The following is a 14,152-nucleotide window of genomic DNA, read 5'->3' as shown; positions in this document are numbered from 1 at the left end:
GGTCCGGCTACCAATTGGACACTGCCGGTTCAGCCATCGCCATCTGCTGACGGCTGCGCCGGCGCCGTTCTGTCCATGTGGGCAATTGCTGACGGTCCGCCACATTTTAACGTCCTGTCCGGATTTTACAACACTGCGTCTTGATCTTGGCCTGCCATGTATTCTGGATGCCATTTTAGCGGATGACCCAGGAGCTGCTGCTCGCGTTCTTCGTTTTATCAACTTGACACACCTGTCTAACAATAAACAGCATAATCAAACGTCCTTAATCCTATGCCTGTTAATGTTTTTTATAGTGTTGTCCCTTTTAGTTGCTGTTTTAACCTTGTGCCTCACGGTGCATTCCATTGTAGTTGTGCGCCCTAAAGCAAAAAAAAAAAAAAAATAGTTTCTTCAGATTGTTTTCCATCAGAACAGACATGATCACACCACAAAATAAGTAAAATGGGTTATTTTTAGGTTGTAAAAAGATGACTGCTCATTCTAACATATCACACAGTTAATAATAATCATAATAATACTTCTACTGTTAGTATAATTATCATTATTGAAACTGAGTTAGCACTTCCAATGACTGCAGAACCATTAATGGGAAGAGAGTACCGAAGACAATATTTTTGTGGTAGCAGTATCCTACATTTGGAACCACATGTGCTGCATCACAAACGTGGGCCGGTTTCTGTAGTTGTCAGTGAACAGCTCATGGCACAACTAATGTTCCCACAGTTGTATGTGACTCTTGCTGGATTTACAATTAAACCACATTTACACTACCAGACTGCATCTAAATTATTTTCTCCTCAAGTGGTTGTTATGAAAAGTATTTTTGTGTATGATAAAAACAGCATGTCTCATTTTGTGAATCCCAAACAAAACTATGGTGGCTCTGCAGGCTGTGATAAATTGTTGTGGATAAGTGGATGGCAGCCTGGTTGGGGCCTGCAAAACCGTTAGAGCAATTTTCTTGCTTAATTACTACAGATGAATGATAATGAAGATGCATATCAACTGCAGAAGCCCCTTTTATGTTTCATTATCCTACGTGAATAAACTTGCTTTTAAACGAGAAGTGAGGGTCTGTAGTGTGCTAAACAAGAAATTGTTGTTGTTGTTGTTGTGGTCCTCAGTCCTGAGATTGTTTTAATGCAGCTCACCATGCTACTCTATCCTGTGCAAGTTTCTTCATCTCTGAGTAAGCAGATTCAGGACGACATAGATTGCAGTATTCAGTGTATCCATCTCTTGGTCTCCCTCTACGATTTTTACCCTCCAATACCAAATTGGTGATCCCTTGATGCCTCAGAACATGTCCTGTCAACCGATCCCTTCTTCTTGCCAAGTTGTGCCACAAACTCCTCTTCTCCTCAATTCTATTCAGTACCTCCTCACTAGTTACGTGATCTACCCATCTAATCTTCAGCATTCTTCAGTAGCATTCCCATTCTCCTTGATGTTGCATATGTTGCGCATGGACAACTCAGTTTGTATATTTTACTAATTTTTTTCATAGTTCCACACAACTTCTTCCTGTTCTCTCAACTGATCTGTGTTCAGTTTTTCAAGGCTTCCCACTGTGCCAACTTATAGTAGAAGAAGAATGGGTAGCTCTGACAAGGGAACTTCCCCATTGCATCCCCCTCAGATTTAGTTATATTTGTTTCCCCCATTCCTGTCAATTGCTCCCTTACGCTCTCCCCGATACTCTGTACAACCTCTGGTTTAGTCAGTTTATCCAGGTCCCATCTCCTCAAATTCCCACCTTTAACCACAGTCTATTAGTTATGAACTGTAGATTAAAACAGATTTTAAATTGTAAGACATTTTCAGGGGCAGATGTGGACTCTTGCAGTTTCTTCAGTTTCCCAAATCTCTCTCTTACCATTATATAATCTACCTGATACCTTTTAGTATCTCCAGAGTTCTTTCATGTATACAACATTCTTTTATGATTCTTGAACTAAGTGTTAGCTATGATTCAGTTATGCTCTGTGCAAAATTCTACCAGGCGGCTTCCTCTTTCATTTCTTAGCCCCAATCCATATTTACCTACTATCGAATTCCAGTCACTATTAAATTTTCATGTCCTTTCACTACCTGAATAATTTCTTTTATCTCATCATACATTTCTTCAATTTCTCCATCATCTGCAGAGCTAGTTGGCATATAAACTTAGGCACAAAGCCCACGCCTACTACAGTAGTACATCTTGGCCACAATAATGCGTTCACTATGCTGTTTGTAGTAACTTACCCGCACTCCTATTTTTTTATTCATTATTAAACCTACTCCTGCATTATCCCTATTTGATTTTGTGTTTATAACCCTGTAGTCACCTGACCAGAAGTCTTGTTCCCCCTGCCACCGAACTTCAACAATTTCCACTATATCTAACTTTAACTTATCCATTTCCCATTTCAAATTTTCTAACCTACCTACCCCATTAAGGTATCTGGCGTTCTACGGATCGGAGCGTGGAATGTCAGTTTTCTTTCTTCTGATAACGACATCCTCCTGAGTAGTCCCCGCCCGGAGATCCGAATGGGGAACTATTTTACCTCCAGAATATTTTACTCAAGAGGACGCCATGATCATTTATCCATACAGTAAAGCTGCATGCCCTCAGGAAAAATTACGGCCGTAGTTTCCCCTTGCTTTCAGCCGTTCGCAGTACCAGTACCAGCACAGCAAGGCCATTTTGGTTAGTGTGACTGATCTGGCCTTGTAAATCATCCAGACTGTTGCCCCTGCAACTAATGAAAAGGCTGCTGCCCCACTTCCAGAATCACACGTTTGTCTGGCCTCTCAACAGATACTCCTCCGTTGTGGTTGCATCTACGGTACGGCCATTGTATCGCTGAGGCACGCAAGCCTCCCCACCAACGGCAAGGTCCATGGTTCATGGTGGTGGTCATAAAACTGACTGTGGGGAGTATACTACCACACACTCACATTTAATACAGTAGTAATGCCATGGAAGGGCTCAACTCAGGAGGGGTGACATTTACATCTATTTAAGCAATACTTCTAACACACTTCACTTCAATCAATTTTTGTGAGTTCATTAAAGACCAAGCTATTGAGTGAGTAACCAGAAACAATAAATCATCCACCACTCACATACTCAACAAAATTGTTGTTGGTGCGTACACTATCTGCCGAGTTATTACCTTGTAAAATATTTTCCTCCAGATGACTCCTGTTAGGAATAAGACTTGTCATCCATGAAAATAATTTCATTGCTAATGGTGTTAGTACTTGAAAGATTTAAAGCTTGAAAGAATCTGCCTTATACTTCTGATCTATCAAAGATCCTTATTTATCCATGGATTCTCAAAACCACTATGAAACTGAATGTTAATACAATAGGACCATGGTCACTTCCAATCCAGATACTTGTCTTGTAGAATACTGTATTCCAATTAATGAGTGATATTTGAAGCATAGTTTCATTCAGAGAAAGATGTAAGTGGTTTTTAAAATATGCAGTTGTTTTCTGTGACCCCAAGAATCCTCACAGTTACATGGTGGCTCTTTCAAATGTGTAGGTGATCTCTTCATTGCTGTTATCACTTGTGCATTCCACTGAACCATTGTTTTGGTCTTTACTATTCACATCTGTTGACTTTCTCTTCTGGGCACATTGGAACTTCCATTAAAAAAAATATCAAAAGCTGCCCAGCAATTTTATTCTTCTTTCATTGTTCACTCATTGTCTTCAGCTGTCCTCCTAGTATACTGGTTCCACCCCTTCATTGGTAATTAGTTTCATTTTCATTACGCTCTCCCCGATACTCTAACAATAAATGGAAAAACTCAACAGAGCCCATCCAAAAACAAACAAGGAAATCAAATGCAATTCCTTTTGTACAAACTTTTTTGTACCACAGGCAAACACGACACAGGCATTTAATCCATATAAACATATTAAGCATCTCTATTCCACTAATGACATTATATTATTTTCCACTTGTAAACTTTTTTTTCAGCACATGGCAGGGATTGTTCAGCCACCAGTAATATTATATTCAGTCATTCCAGATTATTAGTTTATAACCGCTTCAGATAGAAAATGAAGCTCATTTGCAGGTTTAAACATATAAAGCTAAGTACTGCTGATCACAATGACACCTCCTGTTCTACAAATAATTAGTCATTGAAAAAATGCTATTATTGATATCTGCTTGCTACAAAAGTCCACGTTCTTCCTATTGGAGTATGACTGCACCTGACTTGCAGGTCCATAAACTTGAACAGTATGTATAAGCACACAGTTTGCAAATTTTATTAACTCTGTCTTCTTAATAGCTTGTTCACAAAATTGTTAGTTTACTTTTGACTGACTTCTGTCATGATGTGTGGAAGATAAACTTCTCCTGTGCAGACCCAGTTGTTTTAACAAGTACAAACGCTATACAAAATAATGCTTTCCAAATAGTGTTTGAATTTTGTGACGTGGATCATGGTGTGTTTATATAATTTCATAGTTATAGTCCCCATGGTGAGACTTAATAGTCACATATTTTCCAAAGCAAACCTTGCATCCTCTGTGTTTTAACAATCAATATTAGACTCTGTTAATTTTAGACAAAATTAGATTGGTCTTTTTCTTGCCTTTATATGCTTTAGTTCCTATTAACATTTTACATTATTTTATATACATAATTCTACTTCAACCAATTTTTGTAAAATCAAATACATATGTTTTTGTGACAAAAAATCATGTTGAAAGTATAATCTTTTATAAAAATTAAAGCTACTCCTAAGGAAATTTCCATATTGTCAGACAATAATTTAAGTAAAAAATAAAATGTGTTTGTATATGTTCATGTACATAATGAATTTTGGACTATATCAGATTGCTTAGTAAACTGGTGTGTTGTTCTAAATTTCATGCCTCTTGACGACTTAGTTTTAATAAAATCAAAAGCACCAAGTCATCAACAGAGTTTAGAGGCTTTTTACAAGATTTGGGAGACCTAGCTAAAATTCTAGTTTATACTTTTTGCTATGTTTTGTAATTCCATTCTTGAATTACAAAGGGTTCCTCAATTGAATCTCTGTCCAAAATTGGTTTGTCCCATTGCTTGATTGTGTGGTCACCATTCCCTATTAGCCAAATACAGAAACTAACTGGTATTAAGACACTTCATTGATACTCAAAGATTGCAGTTTACTTTTGTGTTATCTGTTGCTATATATGAATTAAAATATAGCTGAGAAAGCAAATAACTTGCGGTTTAGTACTTTGCATCTGGGCAGGTGGTATGTCAATGTGAAATGAGATGCTTATTTATTTGGTGTTCATCAAATTTATTATGTATCATTGTTTTCCAGATGCATGTTAACCGTAATAATGCTATTCCTGAGTCTTCTAGTGAGAACTTTATCCTCTGTTAGACTGATGACTTTTTTCCCCAACATATAAATATGTGTTATTGGCTGGTTTAATTTGGTACTTTATTTTTACGCTGTTTCCTGTTAACAAAAGTATTTTCCATTAATAATACTCGTACAAACTGACAAAAAACTCGGACTGCACTTTTGTGTTCGTAAAATCTATGCTTATTTAGCATCTAGTGATCTTAAAAGGTTTTAACTACCAATGTATGTGAAAAAAGTTTCTTTATTTCTTTAACAGTTTCATCTATAGCAGAAAATCCGGTGGCCAGAGTAAAAAGACAAAACTGTGGGTAAGTGGGAAGTGATCATCATTTTCTAGTGTCTGTAATTGCAGACCAATCAGTATAAGGATTCTCATTAAACAAAATAAAATTACAGAGCACTGAACTTCCAGTGTCAGAATGGAGAATGCATAGAGCGCTTCAAAGTTTGTGATGGAGCTACCGACTGTTCAGATAAATCTGATGAAAATCAAGTGACGTGCAAGACAATTCGGTGAGTATTTTGCATTGCAACTTGTCCTACTATTTTAAATTTTATTGAATGTTACACTTCTCCTAAGGGGGGGGGGGGAGGGGGGGGGGGAGGAGATCAGTATGCAGCAGATGCTACAGATTAAGATACACCAAGTGATGATTCTTAGTAAAGATTTAACTAAATTAATATAATACACAATAAAGAAACAATGTAAATGACAGACCACTTCCTTCACTGTCCCTCCACAGTCTCTACCCCATTACCATTTGGTAATGGGATTGTTACTGTGGGCTCCTCCATATACACTAATACCTTCTTTGTCCATGCCCAATGTCCTTAGAGCTCCAAACCCACTACCTTATTCTTTGTACAGATGACCATCCATATCATTTTCCACTTGTCGTTAAAGAGGAAAATATGCAAACTGTCAACATACCTATATGCACTTGCACGGCACCTGCATATGCCTCTCTCTTTATGTGCCACCTATAGGAATCCTTCCTCGATGTTCTAAATCATAAATTCATTGCACAGTTCATTCATTCCTGATATCTTCATAAGCTGGACCCACAGCCAAGATACTATATCATCATTCCTTGAAGCTTTACTGATGTGGAGAATTAAGAGGTTGAGGCCAATGTCAAAGGAGGTAAGAAGCTGAACTGAATAGGGCTAGACGAAACATTTAAGACCTAACATGTTAATTGTCATCCCTAACTCACCAAACAGTATGTGTCATACAGTATAGCCGCCAGTGCATGACACACTTGCAGAATTGAGCAATCCTTTACACTTTAGGCTAATGCTCTTGCAAAGTCCTTTACTAGCAGGTGCTGCTCCCAAACACTCAACCATCAAATCTTTTACACTACATTCTCAGAGGCTCCTAATAGAGGAGCTCACATTGTATTTCATTAGATTACGTATGCTTACTGTGCTCTGTAATGAGGTGGTACTCCATTATGTAGAACAGCTCATAAAACAAGACTACATTACAATTTCTTTAATGCAGAAATAAAGATATGCCAATGTTTTTTCCTACAGTTCTTTAATAGTAATACAAGCTGCACTGTGGAGTAGTGGATGGCATCACTGGCTGGCATGCTACAGATCACCAATCCATATCCATTTACCCCAAATATTTGTTACTTAGTATTTATCATTTCTAGAAGGTTCTTAAAGTATCACATGTTTGTAACGTTCACATATTCTGGAATATTCAATGTTGGTGTAAATAGCAGTACTGTCTGTCCAGGAGACAGTTCTGTCTGTATGTTGGTGTCACTGGTGAATGTCATGTTCCCCAAGGGAGGGCGAGAAAAATAGCAGGATGACAGCCTTTGCAGTGTCTTTTCCCTTCGGTACTGCACGTCTGAGACCCATAGTAGGCAAGCATGAACTCACAATCATGTCCAAATCCAGAAGCAGCATTGTCAAGGAAATATAATACTCAGCACTGAAATGTCTGGGATATTTTTTGGAATGTGCTCTGAATTTTCAGTCCATCCACTGTTTCTTTCTTTCTTTCTTTATTTCTCTATCTCCTATCCTTCGTCAACTTCAGCATTTGAGGTTCTTCTTTGTCTCTCCTTCCTCCCTGTGCACTCCTGAAGGCTGCCCCATGCATCTACTGTGTAACAGGTGATGGGGTAATGCATAATTCCCAGCCCCAGATTGACAGGTCAGGTTCACACTTAGTTCATACAGTCTGGGCCTGGCCTATACCAGTTTGTTACATTCCCAAATTGCCAATTGGTCCCTCTGTCTGGAGATCAGGTGGTGTGACCAGTCACCTAAGATGGGTGAACCTCCTCTGAGGGGGCCCACAGTTGGAAAGAGACATTGGTAATCATGGGGAATTTTCTCATAATGGGCCAGTCACTATCTCAGTTTATGTCTACTAAACATAAACAGAATGAGGCTAAAGATTCTAAGGCTGTCTCAGGTGCACCTCAGTTCCTAGTGGTATCATGTACTGGAGGCAGTCAATCCTTTGCAACCTTTAGTCTGTTTATTATTCAGCGAGGTGTTGATGCAATTGCCGGCCTTGTAAAATCCTGCTCTCATTTATACAATGGCGCTTTGCCTTTGGAGACTGATTGTGATTCTAAAATGCTGAATTCTTAACGTGGTGTTTTTTTACACTAGGCTGCTTGATAGTGTGACTAAGGGACAAATCCAAACTTACCTCTCTGACTGTAGTGATGCCCTGATCAATCAGGTCATGAAAAAGATTGGTGCATCCTTCATGACTACATGTGTTCTTTTTCTTACATTTGATAGAGTATGCTTCCTTCAAATATCAAAGCAGGTTATTAAGTCATCATAGTCTGACCATCCATTCCAAATCCAATGCGCTACTACCAGTATCAGTGTTACAGCCACACTGAAATTTCGTGTTGAAAGATGGCGAAATGTGTTACTCGTGGTAGGAATGCTCACAAGGGCAATTTCCCCACCTCCTCCTCCCAGCTGTATCAGTTGCAATGGCGACCATGCAGCCTCATCCCAAGGATGTTTCATGTATCTCAGTGAGTAGGCCACACAGTAAAAGGCAAGGCTTCTGACTAACCAAGAACTTGAAAGCAACAGGTTAAGGCATTTTTTCCTTCAGCTGGATTTTCTATCTGGTAGTTATAGTATAAATCTTGCTACACCTTGCTCCATGAAGGACATGGCCACACAGACTTGTGGCCTCAAATTCAATGCTGCAGTTGTAAAATCGCCCAGTGTCATGATATCATCCCCATCTCCCTCTCCAGCTGTGCAAGAAACCCCCAAATTTTCGCCTCCAATGGTGAAATCTCCTGCTACACAACCAGCAGGCGATAATGGACAGAAAGAATACTCTTGAGAAGTCTCTTTACATTCCTCCAGCAAACAAACATCTGAATCTTCATCTGCCAACTGTAAAGGCTCCAAGAAAGCAAAAAAAGGCAACTGCTCTTCTCCTGTGCTGATTCAGAGATCCTCTTCAATGGTGTTGTCGCGTGATAACATCACGTGGATGACCTCAGTTTTTCCACTGTGCACAGCCAATCATTTTTTTGCCCTGGGATCTGCAGGCCAACCCAGTGAGAATGCTGATGCCTCTCTAGATCTTATGGAGCAGGATCCTCCAGCCTCTGTGCCCTGTAGCAGTGAGTCTTCAAAGGCTGGCACGTAGCAGCAGCCGAGGTGAGAATCCTTCTTTTTTTTCCCCATCCTCCCCTTTCCCTGTCATGACTCTGGACACTGCGATTCCAAGAGCAGCCATAATTCCACTTTGTTGGATCTAATGCTGTGAAGGTTCCATTGGAGCAATTAGAATGAAATTTTGTTTCCTGGAAGCAACAAATAGTGATCACTTTGACACCTCGCATTTCTTATCAGTGAAATTTGCCAACAGGCACGCAGTTAAGGTGTTATTTTATTTTATTTTCACTGCCAGTTTTGGTGTTCCACTATGCCATCTTCAGGCTCCATTCACATTTCTCAAAAATAAACGATATTGTCATAGAGTGCCATATATTCCTGGGTGTTGGAATTAAGCATACGGAACAGTGTTTCAAATTTACAACACTTGCTTGCAATCAAGTCTTCAAAACCATATTCCAAGTGCTTAAATTGAACTCATGACATCCAGGAATATATGGCACACTGTGAGAGTATTGTTTATTTTTGAGAGACGCATAACGGGCCTGAAGGTGGTATAGTTGAATGTCAAAACTAGTAGTCAGAATAAAATAACATTTCAACCACATGGCTATTAGTGAATCTCATTGATAATTACTTGACCAGCCGATGTCCCCTTCCCATGATGGATCAGCAGAGACTCACATTTCTTTCCAGTCCACTTCAACCTTGCACCTGAGGATGGCTTTCCATCTCGTGGGGGAGTTGCACTGCTCATTTTTGAAGATGTTTATAGTCATACTATCTCACTGAACACCTGGCTGAAAGTTGTAACAGTATGCAGTTTCCTTCCTTGCTTCACCTTTTCTCTTCATTTGGTCACTATGGCAGATTTCCTCCAGCTTATCATAATTCCCTCAGCCCTTTAATGCACACCATCACATCTGGGACTCTTTCAGAACATGTCTGAGGTGCCCTCTTGGCTGATCTTCTCAATCAATTCTACCTCGTCTGTCTTGACACTGGATCACCCACATTCCTTTCAGACTCCTCGCACAACTATTCCCATTTGGACCTCTCATTCTCGAGTGGTCTATTCTCTCTAACATTTCCCATGTGCTGTCTGTTTGCGCTGGCTCCTACCACACCTATGGGTAAACCCAATTGGCAGCTTCCTAAGGCTGATTGAAGGTCAGTGAGGAGTAGTAAAGCCTCCAATGACTATCAGTTGTCATGACCAAACGTTATCCTTACCACCACAGAACATTCCATTTCTTGTACATCACCTTTACTGCATTGTGTCCCACTCCCTTGGTGGAGTAAGGAGTGCCATGACACAGTTATCCGTTCGAAACTAGCCTATGGATGTTTCATTTCTGCATCTTGTAATCTTACTCCCCAAGTGTTTGAAACAAAGCAATTAATCCTTTGGATGAGGCTGAAGAACTATTGGTTTTGTAAGGGAGGGTAAGATGTACAAAATACTATCTTTTTTACTTCATTTTCTTGTTGTTGGTTGCAGTACGTGTAGAGGTAGATTCTTGAGGCTGAATTTCTTTAACTTTTTGGGTTCCAGATGACTAGATCAATATTAAGAATGCCCGTTGCATGGTTTCTGATTGCACCTGTATTTATTTTATTTGGTTTTTAAATGTCTTAATCTTCAAGTATTTTTAAAAGAAGAGTAATTGCAACTGCACACACAGGCCAGCACATATTGATTTAAACAAATGAATTTCATTTGATTTCGTATATGATGTATTATATTTCAGGCTAAAATGTATGAAAAGAAATTAATTTAGTTAAACAGCTGAAATAATGTTGACCTATACAATATTTGAAAATATTCCTGGTATCAGATATACCTATACAGGGTGTTACAAAAATGTACGGCCAAACTTTCAGGAAACATTCCTCACACGTCTGGAAACGCTTACTTTCAATGCTAGAGGTCGTTTTATTACTGCTCTTCAAATCACATTAATCATAGAATGGAAACACACAGCAACAGAATGTATCAGCGTGACTTCAAACACTTTGTTACAGGAAATGTTCAAAATGTCCTTTGTTAGCAAGGATACATGCATCCACCCTCCGTCGCATGGAATCCCTGATGCGCTGATGCAGCCCTGGAGAATGGAGTATTGTATCACAGCCGCCCACAATACGAGCACGAAGAGTCTCTACATTTGGTGCCGGGGTTGTGTAGACAAGAGCTTTCAAATGCCCATTTGATGTATGGATTAGCACAGGCAATAGCTGTGGGCATCTGCCAACTCCGCATTTGTAAACATTGCACTGACTGCAGAACCACGTTCGTGATGAACACTAATCTCTTGATGCTACGTACTGATGTGCTTGATGCTAGTACTGTAGAGGAATCAGTCGCATGTCAACACAAGCACCGAAGTGAACATTATCTTCCTTCAATAGGGCCAACTGGCAGTGAATCGAGGAAGTACAGTCCATACTGACGAAACTGTAATGGAACACTCTCCTCTAACATTACTTTTATTTATACAGGGTGTTACAAAAAGGTACAGCCAAACTTTCAGGAAAGATTTCTTACACACACAAATAAAGAAAAGATATTATGTGGACATGTGTCCGGAAATGCATAATTTTCATGTCAGAGCTCATTTTAATCTGCCCATATGTCCACCTTGCACTGTCTAAACACAATCCACCATCAGGGACTTGTTTGACACTGATGCCTTTTACAGTAGCCCAGTTGAGAGTCTATATGCAGAGGCTGCCCAACTATCGTTATCATATTGATTGATGACGATTTCAGTGGATACACATGCCATTTATGTGCCATGCCTGGCCACCCATCCTGTGCCCCTTGTTTCAATTATTCCTATGCCTACCAGTATGGTGCATGTTCCTCTTCTCTGTTACCTCTTGGAGTTCACTTTTGACCATTGCTACTTGTCGCTTTCCTGATGGGTATGAACTGTTAGACAGAATATGGAGTAGTGTCCTTAGGAAGTGCATGAAGTCCGAGGTGAATACAGGCTGTGGCATGAATCCAAGGTGTCTATCATTGTGAGTTTCTCGAGCTTCACACGGAACTTAGTGTACATGGAGGTACTACTACTGCTGATTGCTCTCATACTGACTGTGGTGTCAGGTGTCACTTCGTCATTGGCACCGACCGTTTTCGGTATTTGCTGCGAGTACTGAACAGTGTTCCAGAAGCCAAGTTCTTTGTCCTATATCAGACCATGCAGTACATCCACTGACACAGGCTTTTCAGTCGTGCCATCTGATCTGATTAGCAACAGAGGCTCTGAAGGGCACTGAGACACACACAGTCCATTCCTTAGTGTAACAGTTCCAAGAAAGCTTCCATTTACTCACTCATGAGGGAGCATTTATGATATTAATGTGGGTTCCTGGTCACGTCAGTCTGATGGGAAACAAGGCTTCTGATGCTGCTGCCAACGCTGCAATTATTCTACCTCGGCCTGCTAGTTCTTCCATTCCTTTTGATCATCTCTGTGTTACCATCTGTCAGCAGGTGGTGTCATTTTGGTGTAACCACTGGTCTTCCCTTCATGGGTATTAAACCTCTCTGGGCTGCTTGGCTGACCTCCTCTTGGCCCTCTTGCCATGATGAGATCATTTTAGCTAGGTTGTGTATTGTGCACTGTCACTTTAGCCATCACTGCTTTGTTCTCATTGTCATCAGCCTTTGATGGTTTACCATTCCCTGACCAAATGCCCTCTTTGTAACTGCTTATTTTTTAATGTATGTTTACCATCTGAGTTATTGACAGTTAGTAAAATGTGGTCAACAGCCCACGCATAATTCACTTTCTATCCATCATAACAATATGCTGTCAGGATAATGGATATTCTGAAATAAAGATTATATGTCCTTTTCCCTATTTTATGGACCTTCCTCATATTAGTAGCCCTTAATGTTAGCTCTTTGTGCAATAAGCCCAATCAATGGAAGGAAAAGTCATTTGCAATTCCTTTTTCATATTGATGTTCTGACATGGGTGTGTATGACCTTGTTTGTTTTGTTTTAGGGGACAAAAATGGCCATCAGGTACCTCAAAACATTTGGATCACTATGGCTCCAATTAGGCAACATAAAAGCCGTTGCTACATGGCATGAAACAAAATAGAAGTAGTACCTTGTTTCCAAGTCCATATATTCATGTTACTTCGATTACAGAATGGAAATAAGACAGCTGCACATCAGGCATCCATCAGTGTTTTTTGGATATGATGGTCAGAACATGATGAAACAGCTGAAAGAATTAGACTGATTCGCCAAAAAAGAGCTTTGATGATATGACACATTTGGTAATTTTGTAAATGTGTACTTTAATTTAGATAACACAGTGCAGTTGTAGTTTGAAAACGATGAAGAGGAACTCAGTACAGCATGTAATTTGTCTCGGTTACTAAGGAAAACATTTGTTGATAATCAGTAGTAAGTTTGCCCCTATTCTTCAATTGTTCTTTCACTAAGCAAACTTCATGGGGAAATAATACTTCCCTAAATACTGAATACTTTGTCCTTATGCTTCAAAGGAGTTGCAGAAAATATGTACCTAACTCTGCTGTAAAAGGTGCAACAATAGATTCTTTTCTTTTGCATTTCCTTGATGCCCTGGCACCACTTGCTGAATTACTCTTGACACAGGAGGTATGATTGATTCCTGAATGTGGTGCCTATGGCAGTTACGGAAGAGTACCATGACCTCACTTCTATCATATGTCAGACTGTAAGAAAAGATACACAGCATTTTATGGCAGCCAGAACTGAGATTGAGAGTACACAGGAAACAGCTCCATATATCAGGAGATAACGGAAAGTGCTGAAGAACAGTTATATCAATATTTGGTACCAGTCCTTGCCACCAGCAGAAAACACCAGGAAAAAAAAGGCCGGACTTATTACACAGGCATAAAAATACAACTCAGCATCCAGCCTATGAGCAACTCTTCTGACAAGTATCAGCATCTGCAGAACAACAGAAATTTGGATGATGGAAGATACTGTGGATGTCCAGGGAAAAGGAGATAAGGATTTGATGACTATTACACCACAAGATGTCAACAGTAACAACATTCCTATTCATGCCACTCAGCTGTAGATGATTATAGTTGAACCATAGGATGTAGCCAATTGCCACACCCT

General features: G+C 39.8%; 1 protein-coding gene across 1 annotated transcript in view; it reads left to right on the top strand.

The window, feature by feature from the left end:
- Positions 1–14,152, top strand: part of LOC126281581 (modular serine protease-like) — a 192,287-nt gene that overhangs the window by 75,368 nt on the left and 102,767 nt on the right. Inside the window, exons 2-3 of the mRNA XM_049980662.1 lie at positions 5,639–5,690; positions 5,779–5,895. Coding sequence (XP_049836619.1) covers positions 5,639–5,690; positions 5,779–5,895 — 169 coding nt within the window. The remainder of the gene's footprint in view (positions 1–5,638; positions 5,691–5,778; positions 5,896–14,152) is intronic.

The sequence above is a fragment of the Schistocerca gregaria genome, chromosome 7, assembly GCF_023897955.1.
Source record: "Schistocerca gregaria isolate iqSchGreg1 chromosome 7, iqSchGreg1.2, whole genome shotgun sequence".
Classification (NCBI taxonomy): domain Eukaryota; kingdom Metazoa; phylum Arthropoda; class Insecta; order Orthoptera; family Acrididae; genus Schistocerca; species Schistocerca gregaria.
The sequence above is the reverse complement of the archived record's forward strand: the minus strand, read 5'-3'. Positions and strand labels throughout refer to the sequence as shown.